This window comes from Lithobates pipiens, unplaced genomic scaffold (assembly GCF_037356315.1).
Source record: "Lithobates pipiens isolate NorthernLeopardFrog02 unplaced genomic scaffold, aLitPip1_a1.2 Scaffold_22, whole genome shotgun sequence".
In the NCBI taxonomy this organism is placed as follows: Eukaryota; Metazoa; Chordata; class Amphibia; order Anura; family Ranidae; genus Lithobates; species Lithobates pipiens.
The window spans coordinates 118,354,502-118,379,655 of record NW_027507784.1 but is presented as its reverse complement, the minus strand read 5'-3'; the positions used below and the strand labels follow the sequence as shown (position 1 = coordinate 118,379,655).

General features: G+C 45.2%; 1 protein-coding gene across 8 annotated transcripts in view; it reads left to right on the top strand.

Moving 5' to 3' along the window:
* Nucleotides 1-7,439: 7,439 nt before the first annotated feature.
* The window catches only part of NCKAP1 (NCK associated protein 1), a 175,174-nt gene continuing 157,459 nt past the window's right edge, over nt 7,440-25,154 (top strand). For 2 of the 8 annotated variants that reach the window (XM_077448135.1, XM_077448132.1), the window contains exon 1: nt 7,441-7,824. In XM_077448135.1, the coding sequence (XP_077304261.1) occupies nt 7,717-7,824 (108 nt within the window). In that variant the 5' untranslated portion in view covers nt 7,441-7,716. Of the gene's footprint in view, nt 7,825-25,154 lie in introns of all 8 variants that reach the window. The other 6 variants (XM_077448134.1, XM_077448137.1, XM_077448139.1 and 3 more) reach the window with 4 other exon arrangements.

The following is a 25,154-nucleotide window of genomic DNA, read 5'->3' as shown; positions in this document are numbered from 1 at the left end:
TTTAAGATACCATAGAACAATTATTATCAAATTTTTAATTCTAATGTTTAGGGGTTCTCAACATGGATTGTTATTATTTTTTTTACACAGGATTTATAAAGTTCCAACGGTTTCTGTAGTGCATTATAAAATAAAGTGTTAAATAAAATAAATTACATTTTAATTATTTCTAGAATCCATATTACTACACTTCACCAGTGTGGATTATCACCACCACACTCCATGGAGTTTTCCTTGTGCGCCTGGCCTCCTCTCTTTGGGCTCTTCCCTCTACTCCCAGATTTGACCCATTTGGCGGCTTGCAGCTACTGTCCCCATGTGGGTTACACTCCATTGGCATGTGAGTATCTATTGGGGATGAGTGAATCTTTCTCTTCCCCATATGTATACCCTCCCCTTTAACAATGCACACTGTACTTTACTGTAGATCTTCGCATATATTATTTTTTAGATTTTGGTGCAAATTGCCCCTGATGAGTGTCTGGTCCGGTCCGGGGGTTTGAAATCAGCGCAGCTTTTACTCCTCTTCGCCTGCAGTGACAGGACGGGCTACGCGGATTCTGACTGGTGAACTTAGCCTTTCATATTAATGCCCCACAGGATAGAGTTTTACGGAAGAGGCTTGGGGCCATCCTTAAAACGTATTAATCAAAATTCTACGTTTCTAATCAGAATTCTGAGATCTACCTATTTTTTTTTTTTTTATTGATTGTATCTGTTATTCTAAATCAGTTGGTCATTACTAAGGCCGCGTACACACGCGCGGACTGTTCGCCCAACTTTGTCCGTCCAACAGTTTCGGCAAACAGTCCGCTCAAACTTAGCATGGACGGACATGGCCACACACGACGGACGAACAGTTTGCTGAAACCGTGCGCGATGACGTGAACGGCACGTACGACGGGACGAAAAATACGACGTCCTATACACTGCATTATAGCTTTCGGCGTGAAAATCCTTTCTGAGCATGCGCGCAACTTTGTTTGACGAACAAGCCTACACACGGGCGGACTGTTCGCTCAAACAAGGTTTCAGCGGACAGTTTTTCGGAATTTCCGAAAAACCTTGTCCGTCCAACTGTCCGCTGAAACTGTCCGCTGAAAGCCCACACACGAGCGGACTGTCCGCCCAAACACTGTTCAGCGGACAAAGTTGGGCGAACAGTCCGCCCGTGTGTACGCGGCCTAATGCCATCTATTTCTTTCAAGTTTTATAAATACTTGAAACATTTATAATATGATAGATTTTCTAAGCTTGGAGTGATACATCTGTTATAAGATAGTGGTCTTTATAAGTTGTTCTGATTATCATGATTTTGGTGAAATGTTGTTTTGTAAGAGTACTAATGAATTTTATTGTGAAATGATTGGCACAAAACTTTGCATTGTTACAACTACCCTTGTATTTGTTTTGTAGCCCTGAAGAGGGGGGATCTTAGAGCCCCCAAAAAAACATATGTTGTCTTTCAATAATTAATGCCAGTATTCTTAACTACAATGTAAAGTAGCGCCGTATTTATCAAACAAAACAAATCTACAAATATGGTGTTAGAAAAGCAATTTTAACATAGAGGTATTTCAAATTTGTAGACTGTTTAGGAGTTCACCTATGGTTTTTATAAGAAGCAATGTGTTGATTAAGGCTCCAAGTATATTAATCAAATTGTAACTCTTTTATTTTAGTTTTGAACACGGTGTCCAGCTTGAGATTTCCAATAATCATTTGTAATAATTAAAGTGATTGTAAACTAATTTTTTTAAAATAACAAACATAAAAAATATAAAAAGAAAATGTAATCATCTATCGGCTGCCTAAAGCTGGGGTGACAGTACAGTTCCCTGTCCTAGTAATTGTCGCACAGGGTTCTCAAATAGGCAGGTTGAGGGTCTCAAGGGGTATTTAATTTGGATTAATCTGTTTTATCCGTTTCCTAAAAGTTGGAGACCTGGAGCCCGGAGATTACATAGCGTTATGGGTGGGACGGAATCTCCAATCCTGGAACCGGGTTTTGGGAACAGCCAGGAGTCTGGCTGGTTGATTGAGCAGGTGGGTCCTGGGCTTATAGAAGAGTCAGGATTATCCACCCTCCCGAGGAGTCCAGAGAGTGCAGGTATGCACTAGTGGAAGCCAGAGACCCAAGTCTAAGGATCAGAGCAGTGAGGGGCTACTTTCTAGATAGACGCTGTGTGCGTCCAAGGAGACAGATGAAAGCCTGAAGTGGAAGGCCTGAGCAGCAAGGTACTGCGCTCCCTTTAACAAGGGGACACCCAGATCCCAGCCCCCCAACCTATGTGAATGGGTATTGGGTACATCGTACCCTTACACATTCACCAAAAAAGCAGTGAAAAGTAAAAAAAAACAAGAGCCAGTTTTTGACAATTCCTTTATTAGTAAAATAGCTCTGAGCCGCCGCCGTCTCTCCCAGTGTCATCTCACCCGGTGCCCTTGCCTTCTTCCGTTGCCGTTTTCTCTCAGAGCTGTCATCTCCCTCCTCCTCCCAATGTCGTCGCCGCCGCCTTCTTCCTTGCCGCTAACAAAAAAAAAAGCTGGCCTTGTGGCTTAGCTGTCTTCCTCCGTTCTTATGTTCCCCACTATCCGGCGCCTCTTATATAGGCATGGGTCGTGACCATCCAATCACATCGCCTGGACAGCCCGTCCCTTGTGACACGTGACAAGGGGTGGGCTCTCTGGGTGATGTTATTGGATGGCCACACCCCATGCCTATATAAGAGGCGCTGGACAGCCCGGAACATAAGAATGGAAGAAGACAGCTACGTGACAAGACCAGCCAGACCAGACATGACAAAGAAAAGCGGCAGTTTTGAAAAAAAAAACGATATTTTTTACTTTTTGCTATAATAACTATCCAAAAAAATAAAATGTATTCCTCAGTTTAGACAGATATGTATTCTTCTACATATTTTTGGTAAAAAAAAAAAAAAAATCGCAATAAGTGTTTATTTATTGGTTCGCGCAAAAGTTATAGCGTCTACAAAATAGGGGATATATTTATGGCATTTTTGTTATTATTATTTTTTTTTTACTAGTAATTGCGGCAAGCTGCGATTTTTATCAGGACTGCGACATTGCGGTGGACAGATTGAACACTTTTTTGGGACCTTTGACATTTATACAACGATCAGTGCTAAAAAAAAGAAAAAAAAAGTATTACGGTATGAATGTCATTGTCAGGGAAGGGGTTAAAACTAGGAGGCGATCAAGGTGTTAACTGTGTCATTTAGGGAGTGTTTCTAACTATAGGGGGATGGGACTGCCTGGGGAAGGAGACCGATCGTTGTTCCTAAGCATTAGGAAGAACTGATTAGTCTCCTCACCTGACATAACGGAGATCTGTCTATTTACATTGACAGACCTCCGTTCTGTTTCTCTCAGGAGTGGGTGCCCGGCAGACATCGCGACTGCCGGACACGCGCATCGCCTCCATCGTCGTGCCATATGCACAAGTGCATGCCCCTTAGTGCTCTTAAAGCGGCCAATGAACAGACTGTTGTTGACGTCTGAATGACGAAATGCATACGGTTAAGTTACAAACGCCTTTGCGTTACTTCCAGTCAGCAGAGATTAGGATTCTGATAGCTTCCCTCTGCTTTGTTTTCATGCTTTTAAAAATTTGTATCAAATGTGAGTATCTCTTATTTTTAATGAAATTAAAATATTTTTAATGAAATAAAAATATTTTTAATACGGATTTACACTATGGGCATCCCTTCTCTTCTTCATATGGCGAACAAGTGAAACACCGCCAACACAGCACCATTAAAGCACGGATCAAGGGTTCTAAAGAGTGCTACACAGTGTCAGTACCCCGGGGGGGGGGGGGGGGGGTGGGTTTGAGGCCATTGGGTGAGTGCATTCACAATAGGCGCACGGATAAGAATCACCAACGCCAGTCGTCACCTAAATAAGAAGCTTTTGAGAAATGATTCGTTTTTCAGCAAGCACTGGACACTTTTTTAGCACAAGTCACTTTGTTTGTTTTTATATTGGTTTATTTTGCCACATATTTATGGTATTTATGTCATTAAGTCAAATACAGTCACCACATCATAGGCATTTAACCCCTTTGGGTTAAATAGATTTCTTTGCAGATTGTTAGATAAATACTAGCTGTAAACATTTAATTTTGTGAATACACCTGCCAGAGGGCATAACCCAACAAGCATCAATTTTGAATTTATACATTCTAATATTGCACCAACACTTATTTTAATCACTGCAACACCGTATTTCCACTTGAGGGAACAACGCATTTACAGGATTGTCTTGCTAACAGCATTATTGAAATAATATTTTACCACCACAGTGCACCCCAAACTGGCTGAGGGTACAACACCAACACAATTTGAAATTAACGTTTAGTTCACATTTCCCTTTGCTATTTCACCAGCAAATTGTGGAGTTTAATTTAAAGGCAACTGCACTGGTTCAGAGACGCACTGTGCAGAGGGTGTAACACAGTAGCATATTTCTATCATAGGTGCCATATTCTCTTACATCTTAGTTTCCATCACCTTGGCTTATTCCATTGAGTGAAATGATCAATTACCTTTTTTAAAAGGCCTCCTTCTCAATTTTACATCCAGCAGAGGGTGCAACACATTGAATATAATTATGAGGCAATGCACCTTGTAGAGGGTGCATATACTGAATACTAGCACATAAAGCCAGCATATACTAATGTTTTCATTTATTTTTTTCCTAATTTTCCTTGTTTTCTTTGAGGTCTTATAGTATAGCATTCTGCAGAGGGTGCAACACAGAAGCATAACTATATTTAAACATGTAAGTTTTTTTCAATTAAGAACAGCGCCACACCTACACCCTCCTGCAATCAACGTACAGCTATGACGGCTCGCCCAGGGGAGCCAATCTGCTGCAGTATAACTGCGGTGGTTGATTGGGAACCATATTGCTACACTTAGAGGCACCTCTTTTCTCTTTTATACTCAGTTGTGACATAACGCTACTTGTATATCAAGCCAAAAATGTATTATACAATGTTGCTTGTCAAAACTCTCTCAAACCAAGTTACTCTCAAGCCAAGATTTTACTGTATATCTTTTTCAGAATTGTAATAAAGATTTTTTGCTTTTATGCCATTGTAAAGTTCTTGACGGTACCAAGAAAATCCTCCCGGCCCTCCTTTCTCCTTTCCTTTGCCCAATGGCCTAAAATGTAACATATCAGGATGGAGGTGCATTGTTCAGTATTTTCCATAGGTGACAGCACTTACATCTGCTTTGTTTATGGACCTTGCTTTGTGCACAGGTCCAAACCATTTGGTATACGGGGGAGTTATGGTGTGGGGTTGTTTTTCAGGGGTTGGGCTTGGCCCTTTAGTTAAAGTGAAGGGAACTCTTAAGGCATCAGCATACCAAGACATTTTGCACAATTTTATGCTCCCAACTTTGTGGGAACAGTTTGGGGATGGCTCCTTCCTGTTCCAACATGACTGCACACCAGTGCACACAGCAAGGTCCATAAAGACATGGATGAGGGAGTTTGGGATGGAGGAACTTGACTGGTCGGCACAGAGTCCTGACCACCACCCGATAGAACACCTTTGGGATGAATTAGAAGGAGACTGCGAGCCAGACCTACTTGGCCAACATCAGTGTCTGACCTCACAAATGCACTTCTGGAGGAAAAGTCAAACATTCCCATAGACACAATCCTAAACCTTGTGGATGGCCTTCCCAGAAGAGTTGAAGATGTTATAGCTGTTATATAAAGGCAGATGTCCCAATACTTCTGGTAATATAGTGTATGTGAACCTAGCCTCATCTCTGAAGACACAGAGCCCTAAAAGCCCCATCCAGCTGCAGTCTACCATAGAATGTGACAGGCTGCTTGCAGTTTGTTTAAATTTGAGGGTAGCAAAAATGTGAGGTTGAGTTGCATTTTTTCTGCCAGCCCCCCTCTTATACACGGACTCTCCCTAGCACTGATCTTGTACACGGACTATCCCTTGCACTGATATCGTACACGGACTATCCCTAGCACTGATCTTGTACACGGACTATCCCTTGCACTGATCTCACACACGGACTATCCCTTGCACTGATCTCACACACGGACTATCCTTTGCTCTGATCTCACACATGGACTATCCCTTGCACTGATATCGTACACAGACTATCCCTTGCACTGATATCGTACACGGACTATCCCTTGCACTGATATCGTACACAGACTATCCCTTGCACTGATATCGTACACGGACTATCCCTTGAACTGATCTTGTACACGGACTATCCCTTGCACTGATATCGTACACGGACTATCCCTAGCACTGATCTTGTACAGGGACTATCCCTTGCACTGATCTCACACACGGACTATCCCTTGCACTGATCTCACACACGGACTATCCTTTGCTCTGATCTCACACATGGACTATCCCTTGCATTGATCTCACACACGGACTATCCCTTGCACTATTATACACGGACTATCCCTTGCACTGATCTCGTACACTGACTATCCCTTACACTGATCTCACACACGGACTATCCCTTGCACTGATCTCACACACGGACTATCCTTTGCTCTGATCTCACACACGGACTATCCTTTGCTCTGATCTCACACACAGACTATCCCTTGCACTGATCTCACACACGGACTATCCCTTGCTCTGATCTCACACACGGACTATCCCTTGAACTGATATCATACACGGACTATCCCTTGCACTGATATCATACATGGACTATCCCTTGCACTGATCTCGTACACAGACTATCCCTAGCACTGATCTCACACACAGACTATCCCTTGCACTGATCTCGTACACAGACTATCCCTAGCACTGATCTCACACATGGACTATCCCTTGCACTGATCTCGTACACAGACTATCCCTTGCACTGATCTCACACACGGACTATCCCTTGCACTGATATCATACACGGACTATCCCTTGCACTGATCTCGTACACAGACTATCCCTAGCACTGATCTCACACACGGACTATCCCTTGCACTGATCTCGTACACTGACTATCCCTTGCACTGATCTCACACACGGACTATCCCTTGCACTGATCTCGTACACTGACTATCCCTTGCACTGATCTCACACACTGACTATCCCTTGCACTGATCTCACACACGGACTATCCTTTGCACTGATATCGCACACGGACTATCCCTTGCACTGATCTCGTACACTGACTATCCCTTGCTCTGATCTCACACACGGACTATCTCTAGAAGACTCACACTGAGATTTGTGGAATGTGGAGTGATGGACGGATCAGTCACTGTACACGAAGCTCCGCCCACACCTGTCCTGCCCTCACCTAATTCTGCCCGCAGCTTCCAAGCAGCCAATCAAGACGCCGCAGCGAACCGGTGATGTCACCACGGCATTCCGCGTTCACGGCACGGAGCACGGACGAGGACGCGCATCTCCCGGATCCCTCGGGAAAGGGAGAGGGGCGGTGCCGGCGGTGGACGATCCCACATCTCGACAGGAAGGGAGGGGCTGTCGGCGGTTCTAGGCAGGCGTGTCATCGCGTTAAACTGCGGAGCATGGGATCTGTATGAGAGGTCCCCCCCCCCCCTTTCCCTACAACAACAAACCCCTCTCCCTTCTTCTCCCGGGACACCCGGGATCTCCGCCCTATCGCCTCAGCGCTGTTCTCCTACCGGTGAGGCCGCCGCCGGCTCCTATAGTGGAGGACGGGCAGCATGTCGCGCTCCGTGCTGCAGCCCAGTCAGCAGAAGCTGGCCGAGAAACTCACCATCCTCAATGACCGGGGGGTCGGCATGCTTACCCGACTCTACAACATCAAGAAGGTAAAACCGGGGGGCCGGAGGGGTGCGGGGCCTGTACCGGGATCCATGACACCGGGGGAGGAGAGGGGAGGGGATTCCCGGGGAGAGGAGCCCGGACATCCCGGGGTGGTGGAGGGGACACAGGGCGGTGCAGGATGAGGAGACCAGCTGCAGGGAAGAGAAGGGAGGAGGAAATCCTCCATGATTGTATAAATCACTGCACACCGGATCGCTGATCAGTGGTCGCAGGATCGCTGATCAGTGGTCGCAGGATCGCTGATCAGTGGTCGCTGATCAGTGGTCGCAGGATCGCTGATCAGTGGTCGCAGGATCGCTGATCAGTGGTCGCTGATCAGTGGTCGCAGGATCGCTGATCAGTGGTCGCTGATCAGTGGTCGCAGGATCGCTGATCAGTGGTCGCTGATCAGTGGTCGCAGGATCGCTGATCAGTGGTCGCAGGATCGCTGATCAGTGGTCGCCGATCAGTGGTCGCAGGATCGCTGATCAGTGGTCGCCGATCAGTGGTCGCCGATCAGTGGTCGCAGGATCGCTGATCAGTGGTCGCCGATCAGTGGTCGCAGGATCGCTGATCAGTGGTCGCCGATCAGTGGTCGCAGGATCGCTGATCAGTGGTCGCCGATCAGTGGTCGCAGGATCGCTGATCAGTGGTCGCCGGATCCCTGATCAGTGCACGCTGGATCACTGGTCGCCGGATCCCCGATCACTGGTCGCCGGATCCCCGATCAGCGCACACTGGTCACCGGATCGGTGCGCCCAGGATCCCTGATCAGATGTGGTTTACACAGATGCCATCTCCGGGCATGTGTCCATCCTCCTGCCTGGTGATTGCACCGCCAAGTTTACCTGTCATCTCCCTGTAGTGATATGGTGCTAGGACTCCTATAGAAGTGTGATGACAGGGATGATGTAAAATCTGAACTTCATCCAACCAGGAAGGTCCCGTTCACACCAGGTGTATCGGGAATGTGTTTTCTCTCCCACTTGTTTTTGCACATTTTAACGCAATGTGCAGCCTATTCACTTGAACAAGATGCCCTACACACAACACATGTGCCAAAGATCCTGCGTTGTTTCAGGCAGTGAGCTTCGTGTGTGTGTGTGTGTGTGTGTGGTGTTTTTTATTTTTCTCTTTACCCCCCCCCCCCCCCCCCCCCGGTCAAAATGCGTGTCTGCTAGCCACATTTGGGATGCTGTTAAGAGTTAAAGGGAACTGAAAGTGTGATGTTCTGGGAGCACACAGGTGTGAATGGGGCCTTGGGGTTCAATCATTCAGTAGAAGAAATTAGTGTGCTCCTGGGGGTGACGGGTGTTGTTTCTGGTATTAGATGTGGGTGTACACATGTGTCCAGCAATGGATGGATGAGATGTGTACATACCTGATGGATGATGGGAAAGCTGGACGTCAGGCACACAGCCTAAGCCTGGCTATAGAGGGATTCATTAGGAACTGGACGAATATCAATCCATCTATGGGCAGGCTGGTTGTACTATTGAATTAAGTACAACCAACCTGTCAGGTTCTTTTTGTACAATCGCTACCTCCGGGTATAGCCAACGGCATTGACCATTGTATTACATTTTATGTACATTCTTTCATAATCCAATAGCGTAGCGGGAGGGATTCCCCCATCAACACTGACTGTGTCAATGGGGAAATCTGGTAATTTTTCTTACCTTCAACCCATGGTTGAAGGGGAAAAAAAATGCATAATCTATGTCTTGCTTAAAGTGATTGTAAAAGGTTTAAGGTTTTCTTCCTTCATGCATGAAGGTAAAAAAAAAACTGTGTGCAGCAGCCCCATCACGATTGGCTCCTACTGCTGTCAATTACAGCCAATTAGAAGAGCGAGGGGGCGGGACACTGAATAGACCCGCATAGCAGCAGCTTGGGTGCCCCCTTAGCAAGCTGTTTGCTCTGGGGGCACGCGTCAGGAAGGAGGGGCCAGAAGTGCCGGCGGGGGACCCGAGAAAACAAGGCTAGGAGCTGCTCTGTGCACAATCAACTGCACAGAACAGGTAAGTATCAAATGTGTAGAAATCCAGAAGGAGAAACTGGAGCGCTCCAGGTGAGTGAATCAATGCAATCTGCATATGCTGGGTGTGAGCCACGGCTCACTAACCAATGTCAATAGGAAAAGAAGAAGAGGCTGCACACCACCAGAAACAATCCAGCGTAGTTTATTGTTCCAACAAAAACTCAATGACAGCCACTAAGAGACAGGAGAGGCGACAAATTTCACACAGTCAATAGTTCTTCTTCAAAACTATAAAATACGTTCGATGGTTTCTGGTGGTGTGCAGCCTTTTCTTCTTTTCCAGTATAATATGGGTGCGTGGTTTTATTTATTTTTTAAACTTGCCTTTAATATCGGTTTAAGAGCTCATTACTACACCGGCACAGAAGGAAGTGCATTGTAAAAAAATCACAAGCATGTTTCAGTGCCCAGAAATGACAGGCGTTTGGTACAGCGATTTGTGCAAAGCAATGGCAGACAGGAATCTTGTGCACACCCCTAGATGTAGACTGTCCCTCCCTGTACACATGTATACACACTCAGATTTGTGTCTAGCAGTGTACACACACAGCCTGTCATTGCTTTGTACAGGCCGCTCCTGTCATACCTGGACACAGAAGTATGCTTTGTGTTTTTTTGTTTTTAACAATATACTTCACACTGTGCCTGTGTATTATTGAGCCCTTAGGCCAAGTGCCCGGCATTCAGCTTTACTATCATCCAAGCGTGCACAGCTACAGATGTACATACACCCTGAATGCAGACTGTCTACATTTACTAGCTTACAGATACAGCCGGTCATTGCTTTGTACAGGCCGCTGTGCTGAGCACTTGTGACCCGTGGATGAAGAACTATGGCCGTGCTTTGGGGGTGCATTCACACAGGTGATTAGAGCACCCAATAGATTTCTGTGGCTAGGATCAGATTTTTTAAGCTGGATTTATTTTCTGATTTATTACAGGTTTTTCAATAGTGCCAACAATTTAATCGGAGCTTTATATATTCTACATTCACATTAGTCCCTGCTTTCTATCTAAGGCCAAAATCTCACATCTGTATGCCTATTGGGGTTAATTTAGACAGGAGCCAATTCCAAACATGTCTTTGGAGTGTAGGAGGAAACCCACACATGGAGAACATGAAAACTCCATACAAATAGTGTTCTGGAATGTTGTATGCATGTGGCCAGGAAGCCTGTACAAAGCAATGACAGGCTGACTGCAGCTAGGAATGGTTCCTATACACAGTTTACATTCTGGGCCGATAATTGGTCCCTCACTTTCTGCTGATCACCCGTGTGGTGGCATTGTTATGGCATGCAGCCATCTAAATGAACCCTATGAGCCATTTGCACCGTGTTGTCGGGCAGCAATACCCAACACATAAAGCCATTTCCTGTATGCCCTGTTGTTGCAGTTCACACCAGTGTGATGTGTACTAATGGCAGTAGAAGTTTGGGTTGCATGTTTAATGCACATATTGTATCACAATACATTGACGTGCATAAGGATGAATTAAACCTTGTTTTGTGACATTTCAATAGAGTGCAATGTGTCCCACTTATACAGAGCAGAACACACACCCACTGCTGTGATTGGGTCTTATACCCGCTATAGATAGACATTTATAGAGCTATATATCTATATCAGAAACGATTTGTATTTCATCCAGTCCTGAGATTGTCACTGCTCTGTATTTTGTCCTCAGACTTGCAGGCTGGTATGTATTGTGCTTCATGCTGAATTAGTATGTCATTTAACTTGACACCTCTCTGGGTACACTTATTCACATGGATGGTGATATGATCCGTTTGGTCTGTTAACAAACATCATTGCTAATCTCCTAGCTGTACCCAATCTTTACATCCTGATTTGGGGTTTCTTGGTGCATTTTGAGGTCTCTGATATGACTAACTACACTTAACTATTTCTTTGCCTTTTATGTGGAGAAAATGACGGCTATTACCAGGTAATCCTCTGAACCTCCCACACTTAATGGACTTATTAACTGAAAACCTCCACTTTATAAATTCACACACAAGGCATGTGGTTGCTGGACAAGTTGGAGAGGGTCGGACACCCCTGGCTGGGTACACACAATACTATACCTGCTGACTAATGGTTCTTGCTGTGTGTGCGTCTACACGTGGGAGAGACATTCGCTAGAAATCAAACCTGTATAAAGGTTCATATCTGAATTGTGGTAACTTATTTGGATTATATATATTTCATCGATGGAGTACTAGTTAAAGTGGTTTTGAAGGTGTGTGTGTGTGTGTGTGTGTATATATAACGAAAAAACGGCGTGGGGGTCCCCCCCCCAAGGTCCATATAAGACCCTTATCCGAGCACGCAGCCCGGTAGGTCAGGAAAGGGGGTGGGGACGAGCGAGCAGCCTCCCCCTTCTGAGCCATACCAGGCCACGTGCCCTCAACATGGGGGGGTGTTTTGGGGAAGGGGGGCCGTGCGCCCCCCCACCCCCAAAGCACCTTGTCCCCATGTTGATGAGGACAAGGGCCTCTTCCTGACAACCCTGACCATTGGTTGTCGGGGTCTGCGGGCGGGGGGGCTTATCGGGATCCGGGAGCCCCCTTTTAATAAGGGGGGCCTCCAGATTCCGGCCCCCACCCTATGTGAATGAGTATGGGGTACAGTGTACCCCTACCCATTCACCTGTTAAAAAAAATGTAAATAAAACCCAACACACAAGGGTTTAAAATAATTTATTGCACAGCTCCGGGGGTCTTCTTCCGTCTTGAGGGAGGTCTTCTCGCCGGACTCCTCCGCTATCTTCTGCTAGCTCTTTTACTAGCGGAGGAGCCTGGCTTTCTTCTTGGTCGCCGCCCGGAAGTCTTCTTCCGACTTCGGGGGTCTTGTCCCCCTCTTCGGTTTTTCTTGCCAGGCCTCCGCTTTCTTCCTTTAGCTCTTTTACTAGTGGTGGCCCGTTCTTCTGTCGCCGCCGCCGCATCCTCTGGGACTGTGACATCATAATGGGCAGGGACATCACCCAGTGACCCCGCCCATTGTCCCTATATAAGTCGCTGCGCAACACGTCCCTGTCATTATGGCCAGAGATGGCGTAGAGTCAACATCTCAAGGAAGAAGAAAAGAAGAGAAGGTGGCGACAGAAGACCGGGCCTCCGCCAGTAAAAGAGCTGGAAGAAGAGGCCCTTGTCCTCATCAACATGGGGACAAGGTGATTTGGGGTGCTTCCCCAAAGCACCCCCCCCCATGTTGAGGGCACGCAGCCTGGTACGGCTCAGGGGGGGTGCTTGCTCGTCCCCACCCCCTTTCCTGATTGGCCGTTTTTTCGGCGTAGGGCTTCCCCTTTAAGTCCATACCAGGTGACAGCCCAGTGATGTGTCAATCTCGCCGCCGAGGGCGGCGACATTGACTTCCTACGCTAGTCCCGGCTACCTGGAGCCGTGTTCAAAATGAACGGACTTTCCTCCGTGTGTGGGTAAGTCCGTTCATTTTCAAAAGTAAGGCGGACTCCCGACATAGTCCACCGGAAAAGTCCGGTTGTGTGTGGGCAGGTCCGCTCGTTCGGAAATCCGGCGGTTTGGCCCGCCAGACTAAGTCCGCCGGATAGTCTGTTTGTGTGTACGCGGCATTAGATGGGGGGGAAAAAAAGACATTGACCCCCACAGGACCATATAATACGATGTAATAATAAAGCACAAGTAGAGCCGCTCATTTTTAGCGGTGTATGGTTCTCTGTGCTCGTGTGATGGAGCTCTTATTTTTTTTTTTATATAAACTGTAGGTTGAGGTCCTTTCTCCATTCTTCCGTATTAGTCTTCCATTTTATATTATGGTTCAGTGACGCTTTATTTTTTATGTTGGAAATGAATAAAGATAAATGATGTCGTTGTGAAGTCTAGGTATCTCTGGGATATAGGCAGGTGTCATGGAATTTACATTGTTAGCGAATTATGAAAGCGCTTGTCCCTTTGTCCAGAGGGACATGGGCTGCCACTGCTGAGATCTCCCTCTGAAACAGGCCATTGCCTGACTGGCATGCTGAGCCTGTGGCTTCAGTTTTTTTGTCAGTCATTAACTAGAACAAGTATGCAAATTTGGTGTTGTCTTCCCTGGCTGCATGCTTGTTTCATGTCAGGGATTCAAGGAAAGCATTGTAGTCACTGGACCAGGTTGGCAGACAATTGGCATTTATTATTTTCCAGCGAAACTGCTATGACCGCTCTTTTTTATATTACACGTCATAGGACGCGGTAAGCCATTTTCTGCCTAATCAGATGCAGGAACATTCATCGATTCGATATGTATATACAATTTAAGTTTTTTTATGTTTACTTAGACATGGCATCATTCATGGAAGCTGGGGTTAAAGTATCTGAGATAAATATTCTCCTTTGCAGCCAATTAGATTCTTCCTTTCATCATCCCACATTACATTACAGAGCTGACCAAAAAATTGGGTAGAATAACCTTTTTAAGGAGTAGAATGTTCTCAAAAAAAAAAAAAAAAAACAGAGATGTTCACATGAATCTTTAAATCATATATTCCAAAAATATGAGTATTCTTAGTTTCCAGGCAGTGGGCCGGATTGTTGAGATTATGTCTTTATGCTCCAAACAGCCAGATGCACACCCAAAGCCGCTGGTATATAGTGCAAATATAATTATTATAGAGCAATTTATTCCAAACTGCGTGTGGTTGTTCCGGCTTCTTTTCCCAAGCTCTATTCCATAGTTGCCATGATTTCCATACACTGCACTGATGAAGGCAGCCAACTGCCCCTGATTTTGAGGGACTGTCCCTGATTTGGCACGCTCTGCCCCTCTTTCCTCCTCATTTGCCCCTCACTTTGGTCTGATCTATAGTGCATTTTTAATTTATATACAACTAATATTTCTCTATCGGAAAGCGTTTCCCAGTGCTACATCTTTCATCCAATTTGTAAATTCCAAAGGCCAATATAAAGAGGCAGCGGTAACAAATTCACTCATGGGTTTAACTAAAATGGCATATATATATATATATATATATATATATATATATATATATATATATATATATATATATATATATATATATATATATATATATATATATACATACACACACACACACACATGTACACCCCTCACATTTTTGAAAATATTTTATCTTTTCGTGTGAGGACATTATACTTTGCTACAATGTAAAGTTGTGAGTACAGCTTGTAGAACTGTAAATTTGCTGTCCCCTCAAAATAACTCAACACACAGACATTAATGTCTAAACCACTAGCAACAAAAGTGAGTACACCCCTAAGTAAAAATGTCCACATTGAGCCCAAAGTGTCAATGTTTTGTGTGGCCACCATTATTTTCCAGCACTGCCTTAACCCTCTTGGGCATGGAGTTCACCAGAGCTTCACAGGTTGCCACTGGAGTCCTCTTCCACTCCATGATGACATCACAGAGCTGGTGGATGTTAGAGACCTTGGGCTCCTCCACCTTTCGTTTTGAGGATGCCCCACAGATACTTAATAGGGTTTAGGTCTGGAGACATGCTTGGCCAGTCCATCAACTTCACCCTCAGCTTCTTTAGCGAGGCAGCGGTTGTCTTGGAGGTATTTTTGGGGTCGCTATCCTATTGGAATATGGCCCTGCGGCCCACTCTACAAAGGGAGGGGGATCATGCTCTACTTCAGTATGTCACAGTACATGTTGGCATTCATGGTTCCCTCAATGAACTGTTGCTCCCCAGTGCCGGCAGCACTGCACTGCAGCCCCAGAACATGACACTCCCAACTCCATGCTTGACTGTAGGTAAGACACTCGTCTTTGTACTCCTCACCTGGTTGCCGCCACACACATGCTGGACACCATCTGAACCAAATAAGTTTATCTTGGTCTCATCAGACCACAGGACATGGTTCCAGCAATCCATATCCTTAGTGTGCTTGTCTTCAGCAAACAGTTTTTGGGCTTTCTTGTGCATCATCTTTAGAAGAGGCTTCCTTCTGGGACAACAGTCATGTATACCAATTTGATGCAGTGTGAGGTGTATGGTCTGAGCACTGACCTTCTTCAACCTCTGCAGCAATGCTGGCGGGACTCTTATGTCTATTTCCCAAAGACAACCTCTGGATATGACGCTGAGCATGTGCACTCAACTTCTTTGGTCGACCATGGCGAGGCCTGTTCTGAGTGAAACCTGTCCTGTTACCTGTGAGTGAAACCTGTCCTGTTACCTGTTCCTGTGTCCTGATGCAACTCTGTTTCAGGGTCTTGGTAATCTTCTTATAGCCTAGAGTTTGGAGACTCCTGATGTAGAGCAACAATTCTTTTCATCAGATCCTCAGAGTTCTTTGCCATGAGGTGCCATGTTGAACTTCCAGTGACCAATATGAGAGAGTGAGAGCGATACCACCAAATTTAACACACCTGCTCCCCATTCACACCTGAGACCCTGTAACACTAACAAGTCAGAACTGAATCTGATTGCACTAAATCTAATGACAAAGGCAATAACAGTAGTGCAGCTGCAATACAACTTTGGGAAAGGATCCTGTGCTTCTTTGGTGCCATTCTGTGGTATAGACTTCAGTGGAAATGCTTTTCTGTCCTGTTGTCATACGATTCTAGCCAGATTTCTTCCCCTAGCACAGAAATGACAGCTGTATCGAAATCTTGTCAAAATTCCATCAAGCTGCACTTTTTGTGGAAGTTGGACAGCAGGCCCCTAAGGAGCTGGGTCCAACTCTCTTCAGCTTAGACTGGAGTAGCTTGCCCCAGTCGGGAGCTGTGTGCCCAGGGGGTTCAGGGATTGAGACCCTTCCTCTTTGTTGGTTTAGACCATTATAGAACCCTTGCGCAGTTGTCTGTGTCCTGTGATTTCAAAGTTACATTTTTTTTTGTACACAGGCCTTTGACAAGCACTGAACAGTGGAGCTCCGTGTGTATATATTAAAAAAAAAAAAAAAAAAGAAAAAAGACTTTGGGTATATTGGCATTTACATGTCAAAATCTTATCTCTGGATTCGTAACCTCTCATTCTTGGCCCCATTTGGTGAACTTTTCCCCAGTATGTTTTTAAAGTATAACTAAAAACATTTTTTTTTGTTTTTGGACACTGTGGAGATGGATTAGAAGACTTTGTCAGGTTTTTATTGTGTATTTGTCCTATTTTACTTTTTCATTTAAAAGTAAAAAGTAAAAGAAAATCTAAATTTCAGGTTGTCCCTAGAACAGGCCTAGAGGGGAAATCTTCCAACAGACACTAGTGGGGACCTGGGGGCTCACCTACAAATTCTCTTTGCAGGGATTTCCTCTAACCTGGTTTGGCTATGGGACAGGAAATAAAGGGAAATCACTCCAATGAGACAAAGGCTGAAGGTTTTTTACCTTCATGTATTCCATGCATGAAGGTAAGAAACCTTTTGTGTGCAGCAGCCCCTCCACTAATACTCACCAGAGCTCCCCCTCAATCCAGGGATGTGCATGCGAGCTAAACTTCTCCTGGGTTTCTAATTCTTCCTAGAGTGGGGCTCAGGAGCATCATTGCCCCCATAGCAAATGGCTTGCTATTAGGGGCACTGGCTGAAGAAGAGGAGTCAGGGAAACCGAAAAGAGGAGGATTGAGGCTGCTCTGTGCAAAATCATTGCACAGAGCATGACGTGTGTGTGGTGTGTGTGTGTGTGTGTGTTTTTTTTTATTTAATTTTTTTTATTAACTTTTAATGTCCCTTTTTCATTTCCATATCAAAGGAGACCTTTTTCGTATGTAAACACTTGATTTTAAAAACTTTGGAAGCTAGTGCAAATGCTTCTTAACTGGAGGTTAATGCGGACGTTTTGGCTTTAGTGCTTTACCTGACTAAGTAAGAAAACTTGTACCAAGTTAGCAAACATAAAAGTATAGACACCAAAAAGTATACTAGACAAGCAACCTGAATAATAAAATGTCGGTGGAAGGTTATATACTTCACTCAGCACTGTCTGTGTCCCTTTTGGGTAGTTTTCTTCTTCTTTTTTTTTTTTTTTTCTTTGGATGTGCTGAAACTGGGCTGTTATCACCTCTGCCTGCTATGCTATGTGATAAAGCCATGTCGGCAAACAACAAAATAAAAGAATAGGAGATTAAGGGGGATTTGATCGTGTATGAATACATAAGTGGTCCATATAGTGAACTTGGCGTGAAGCTGCACGATTCTGGGGAAAAAGGAGAATCACAATTTTTTTTTTTTTTTTTTTTTTTTGCTTTAAATAAAGATCATGATTCTCCTGGTGTAACATCTTTCATGTTTTATACAAAAAAAAACTGTATAAAATTTAAAGTGTATTTTTTTTTCCCCAAAAAAACTGCATTTGAAAGAACGCTGCGCAAATACAGTGTTACATAAAATATTGCAACAACCACCATTTTATTCTCTAGGGCCTCTGCTTAAAAAAAAAAAAAAAAAAAAAATGTATGTATGTTTGGGGGTTCTAAGTAATTTTCTAGCAAAAAATGATTCTAACTTGAAACCAATATGTTTCAGAAAAAGATTTTAGTCTTTAAGTAAACTTTCCTCATTCCTTTTCATTCCTGATCTAAAGAACAAAACAATGTTTATAGTTCAGCATTGGGGGGAATGCTTTGTTAGGATCGTGAGGGGGCATGACTAATCCTGTAACTCTGTGTGGAATTGTTCACTTTAAGGTCATTAGAGGACAAGGGGCACTCTTTACGACTGAAGGAAAAGAGATTTAATCTCCAAATACAGAAAGGTTTCTTCACAGTAAGAGCTGGATGTGGAATGGATGGACTCCCGTGAGAGCTGGTTCTGGCCAACTCGGTAGATTACTTTAAGAAAGGCCTGAATTATTTTCTAACTGTACATAATATAATTGGATACTAACATTTATAGTTTAAGTTTATCTAGGGAATATCTGATTTGCCTCTTGGATGAGAGATTATTTTTTATTTTTTTTTGTAAAAATTGGAGTAAATTGGATCATGCTTTGTTGTGTGTGTTTGTTTGTTTTTTTTGGCCTAAGGCCCCTTTCACACGAACGATCCGTTCAGGCCCGCCTGTCAGTTTTTCAGGCGGACCTGAACGGATGCTCCATAGGGGTCTATGGAGCGTCGGATGTCAGCGGTGACATGTCCGCTGACATCCGACCCGCTCCGATCCAAAAAAGTGTGACGGAGGAAAAAGCTATTTTTCCATCCGTAATCGGATCGTGTGAGGACGGACACTGCGGTCCGTCGTCATCCGATCTCCCATAGGGGAAAGCGGCGCTGTGACAGGTCTGTCCTTGCGCAGTGTGCAGAGACAGACCCGTCATCTTCTGCTCAGCATAGATCGCTCCGGCGATCCCCGCTGAGCAAGCGGACATCCACGGGGCGGATCGGCACTGATTCACCCCGTGTGAAAGGGCTCTGGGTTAACTGTAGGGATAGCGTTTGTTTTATATAAGATTTTAATTTTTTTCAACCAGACTATTTAATTATGTGAAAGTTTGGACAAATGAACCACTCCATAAAAGGAACAAGTATTGTCCATCACAATCTGAATGGGCAAATATAATCAAAGAGATTAGGGAAGTTGTAAATAAAGCCAGAGGTACAGTAGATGTAAAGTCTACACACCCCTCTTAAAATGTCAGGTGTCTGTAAAATTAAAAAGTGAGACACAGATAAATTCAGAACTTTTTCCACGTTTAATGTGACCTATAAACTGTACAACTCAGTTGAACAACAAACTGAAATCTTTTAGGTGAATGGAAGTAAAAAAAAAAAACTAAAAAAACTAAAATATGGCTGCATAAGTGTGCACACCCTTAGCCTGGGTTTCAAACTAGCGCGATTCCAGCTCTGGTTTCCGCATCGCCCCTCTCCCGAAGGCAGTTTACACTGCCTTGTGCAGCCTGCTGTGGGTGTCATTACCAAGTTAATGACACCCCCAGTTTAGTTTACAGGTCGCAGTGTGAACTATGAACTCGCACAGCAATCTGATTGCATAGGTGAGAACACCCAATGCGATCTGATTCTAGTGCAGAGGGAAAAACGAGTCCCTACACTATTTCCTGTGTGAAACCAATGTGAGTTCAGCCATACAACTATATGGCTGAACTCGCACTGCTCAGAGATCGCATGTGATCAGCACCTGTGGCGCAGGTGCAAATCACATGCGATCTCTGGGATTGCGCTAGTGTAAACCCAGTCTTAAACTAATACTTTGAAGCGCCGTTTGATTTTATTACAGCACTTGGTCTTTTTGGGTATGAGTCTATCAGCATGGCACATCTTGATTTCGCAATATTTGCTCACTCTTCTTTGCAAAAACACTCCAAATCTGTCAGATTGTGAGGGCATCTCCTGTGCACAGCCCTCTTCAGATCACCCCACAGATTTCATTTGGATTCAGGTCTGGGCTCTGGTTGGGCCATTCCAAAACTTTTATCATCTTCTGGTGAAGCCCTTCCTTTGTTGATTTGGATGTATGATTTGGGTCATTGTCATGATGAAATATGATGCTCCTCTTCATGTTCAGCTTTCTAGCAGAAGCTTGAAAGATATATATTTTTTTTTTTTTGTGCCAATATTGACTGGTATTTGGAACTGTTTATAATTCCCGCTACCTTGACTAAGGCCCCTGTTCCATCTGAAGAAAAATGGCCCTAATGCATGATTCTGCCACCACCATGCTTCATGGCGGGTATGTTCTTTTGGTGATGTGAAGTGTTTTTTGCGCCAAACATATCTTTTGGAATTATGGCCAAAAAATTCAGACGTTGTTTAATCAGACCATGACACGTTTTCCCACATGCTTTTGGGAGACTTCAGGTGTGTTCTTGCAACAATTAGCCGGGCTTGGATGTTTTTCTTTGTAAGAAAAGGCTTCCGTCTTGCCACTCTACCCCATAGCCCAGACACATGAAGAATATGGGAGATTGTTGTCACATGTACCACACAGCCAATACTTGCCAGATATTCCCGCAGCTCCTTTAATGTTGCTGTAGGCCTCTTGGCAGCCTCCCTGACCAGTTTTCTTCTCGTTTTTTCATCAATCTTGGAGGGACGTCCAGTTCTTAGTAAGATCTCTGTTGTGCCATATTTTCTCCACTTGATGATGACCGTCTTCATTGTGTTCCATGGTATATCTAATGCCTTGGAAATCCCTTTTTGTACCCTTCTCCTGACAGACACTTTTTAACAATGAGATCCCTCTGAAGATCTCTGCGGACTATGGCAGGTGTGTACTGACACCTATTTAACATGAGTTTGAATGGTGTTGCCTTATTCTGAACACAGCTACATAAGAGGGTGTGCACACTTAGGGTCCTTTCACACGGGGCGGATCAGTTCTGATCCGCCCCGTGGATGTCCGTTTGCTCAGCGGGGATCACTCCGCCGATCCCCGCTGAGCAGGGAGATGACAGGTCTGTCTCCGCACACTGCGCAGGGACGGACCTGTCACAGCGCCGCTCTCCCCTATGGGAGATCGGATGACGACGGACCGCAGTGCCCGTCGTCATCCGATCCGATCCGCAGACTGATGGAAAAATAGCTTTTTCCTCCGTCACACTTTTTCGGATCGGAGCGGGTCGGATGTCAGCGGACATGTCACCGCTGACATCCGACGCTCCATAGAGCTCTATGGAGCACCCGTTCAGGTCCGCCTGAAAAACTGACAGGCGGGCCTGAACGGGACGTTAGTGTGAAAGGGGCCTTATACAACCACATTATTTTAGTTTTTTTTTATTTTTACTTCCAGTTTACCGTGTATAGGTCATATTAAAAGGTGGAAAAAGTTCTGAAAAGATTTGTTTCATTTACATCACAGAAACCTGACATTTTTTAACAAGGCTGTGTAGACTTTTTTTTTTTTTTTTTTTTTTTTTTTTTACCACTGTAAATTGGACTATAGTGGCCAAAAATATGACACAAGATGAATGGTATGGGCAAAAAAGGATCGCTTATCTCAGATATCCCATGATATGGTCACAGGAGGTATCACAACTTGCCCATATATTGTACGTAGAGGAAAGCACTAAACAGAGAATAAAAGGGGAGGAACGAGGAGACGAGGGCAGAGGGGGTGAAATCAACTGGAGCCCAAACCGATGGCACCCAGCATTATGCGCCGGCTGTAGTCATTCATTATTCTTGAAGGTCTTAAGAGGCACACAACTGTTAGATCATCTCTGGCAGCCAACTCATTCCGCTCACCTTAGATGCTGGTGTTTACTCTGCATGGTGTATGTGCTTTTACAGCAGTGGTCCCCAACCTTTTTAGTGCCAGAAACCCACTGCGTTGAAGAAAATTGTGCCAAGGACCGGAGAACAGACTATTTTTCGTGGGCAATGGCTAGTGTTAGCGCTTCAATCATCACGGCACCATGCTTGATATGGTGTCAGTGCATTATTTCTATTATCTTGTAGTAATTAATAAAATTCAACTCGCCATAATGCAGAATCAGTGGGAGCCCTGAGCGTGTCACTTGCCACTGTTGCCTGTCACCAAATGCAGAATGTCACTTAGCACGGTACCTGCCACCACTGCATTGGTGGCACCACTGGTCCATTTAGCACAGAGGCGGAGCTCTCATGCTCACGGCCCACCTGCAGAAAGGCCACAGCCCGGGGCTTGACAACCCCTGCTTTACAGTGTATGCAGAAAATAGAAAAAAAAAATGTTATACTTGCCTGCTCTATGCAGTTGGTTTTGCACAGAGCAGCCCCGATCCTCCTCTGCTTAGGTCCTCCTCCTGTGCTCCTGTCGAGTGCCCCCACAGCAAGCTGCTTGGTTTGGGGGCACCCGAGCTTAGTCACAGCTCCGTGTCCATTCAGACACTGAGCCCTGCCCCGCCCCCCTCTCTCCTCTGGCTCCCGCAGCTGTCAAAGTCAGTTAGCCAGTGGCGCCGCTGCTGTGTCTCCAATCAGGAGGAGTGTCTTGGACAGCTAAGACACTTGTGGACATCCCTGGAGAAAGAGATGGGGCTCAGGTAATTGGGGGAGACTGCTACACACAGAAGGTTTTTTTTTTATCTTGATGCATACAATGCATTAGGATAAAAAACCTTCTGCCTTTACAACTCCTTCAAATGTTTAGGCTTCATTCACCTTTTAAAAAGGCTCTTCTTGGCATTACACTGGTAATGTGGAGGACTTCATGGTTTCTGTACACTCCCCTCACCCATTTGGTTATACTTTGTTTCAATGTGTTTAAGTTTTGCAGGCAGTTGCAATTGTTGCTGTGACAGTTCAGTAACATTCTATGACAACTTGTAAATGTATCAAAATGTGCACAATAGTTAAAGAGGAGGTCCACCTAAAAATAAATAAATAAAAGCCAGCAGCTACAAATACTGCAGCTGCTCACTTGTAATAAATAGACACTTACCTGTCCCAGGGTCCAGCAATGTTGGCAGCCAAAGCCGTTCAATCGTTTGGCTCTTGGCAGCTGCCGCCGCCATCCTTGGTGAGGGGATCAGGAAGTGAAGCATTGCGGCTTCACTTCCTGGTTCCGTACTGCGCATGCGAGTCGCTCTGCGCGTCCTAACTGGTCCCGCTATCTCCTGGGACCTGTGTGTGTCCCAGCAGACAACACCGGGGGGGGGGAGTTATGGGGTGTGAAGAGGAGTAGACTCTTAGTAGGTCTTAGACAGGTATCTGCACCCCCCCTCCCCCGAAAGGTGCCAAATGTGACACTGGAAGGTGGGATGGTTCCGAAAAGTGGAGGTTCAATTTTTGTGTGAACCTCCGCTTTAAAGAGGAAGTAAACCCTGATGAGTTTACTTCCTCTTTCTTTCCCTGCAAAGGCAAAGCATAATGGACTACGATGCATCGCATAGTAGCCCATTATGTGTCACTTACCTGACACAGGAGCCAGCGAAGTCACCGCTGTCCCCTGTAGTCCGCCACATCCATCTTCTCGGTGGGGTCTCGCAGCTCCGCTGCTGTCATTCGGCGAAGCCGCAATGACGTCACTCCCGCGCATGCGAGCCGAGACACGCAGCATCTTCGTCATCGAGGATGCCACGCTCAGTGCGCCTGCGTGCCGCTGTCTAGGTTTGGGAGATATTTCTTGGACCTACAGGTAAGCCTTAATCTAGCCTTACCTGTAGGTCAAAGTGGTTTGTAAGGGTTTACAACCACTTTAAGTTGCCTGTATGTTTGCTAGCAAAACTGTTCTGTTAGAACAGGAGTAGGCAACCTTTTGAACACAGTGTGCCGAAAAATGTTTTCAAAGAAATTTAGTGTGCCAATTTTATAAAAGGAATCCCCCTGCTCATCTGCTCCACCATTGTACCCTCTTCTAATCTGTGATGTGCAGAGTGGTGAAAGGAAGCAGAGATGAGACACAACTACCTGTCCTGGCACACTCATCCTGCTGATCCACCTCTTGCATCCAACCAACGTGCTTGTATGTGATGTCACATATAAGCATCTGGAATGGATGCACAATGATGAGCTCAGGTCAGGGGCATTTTCTGAAAGCAGTGGGCCTGTGTGCAGGATCATAAGTTGGGGCCCCGCAGCTGAGAGAGTTTCTGCGCTAGGGGTTCAGTAATAAGTGACGCAAAGGTTCAGGAATAATTTCAACAAAGTTCCCAGAAGCTCAACACTAATTCCACAAACTGTCATCTGATTGTGATTTTTCTCATTCACAGTGAAATCCCTTCTTTCTGAGATTGGTAGTGGCAACCAAGCGAGTGACAATGACAGTCCTCCTCCCTCCCTCCCTCCTCCTCCCTCCTCCTCGAAACAGGGACCCCCCTCCCAGCAGAACTGCACCAAATCTCTTCCCCATCACAAAAGCTGACAATTGCAGCTACAGCAATTGTCAGCAGTTGGAGAACCAATGTTTCCCATCTTTTACAGCGTGTAGGGGGTACAGTGCCTCTCCCTCAGTGCAGGTGACGGGTGGAGAATTCTGAAATGGGAATGCATTCGATGGGGAGGGAGTCGAGTGCCAGCATAAGAGGCTGTGCGTGCTGGGGGTTGCCTGCCCCTGTACTAGAAGGTCTACTAATGTCACGGAAAATGAGAAACCAAAGTGGTCGAAGAAAGTAGATTGACATCTTAGTTCCTGCTGCTGTTCTGTCAAAATAGCCAATTCATTGAGATCTCCAATCGCATCATTTCTGGTTACTGTAAAGCTTGGAGTCTCCAAATTTCCTAAAGAGAGGGTCAGTTTGCTATCCTTCAGACTTGAGAAGGCTGAACTGTGCCCAGTGTTAGTAAACAATGCTAAATTTTGTGTCATTAGGAGAAATGGTGCCCTTTTTTGATGTCTGTGGTAGGAATTATGCCCTATCTTTGGTGTCAGTGGAAGGCATAGTGCCCCGTTGTTGGTGTCAGTGGCAGCA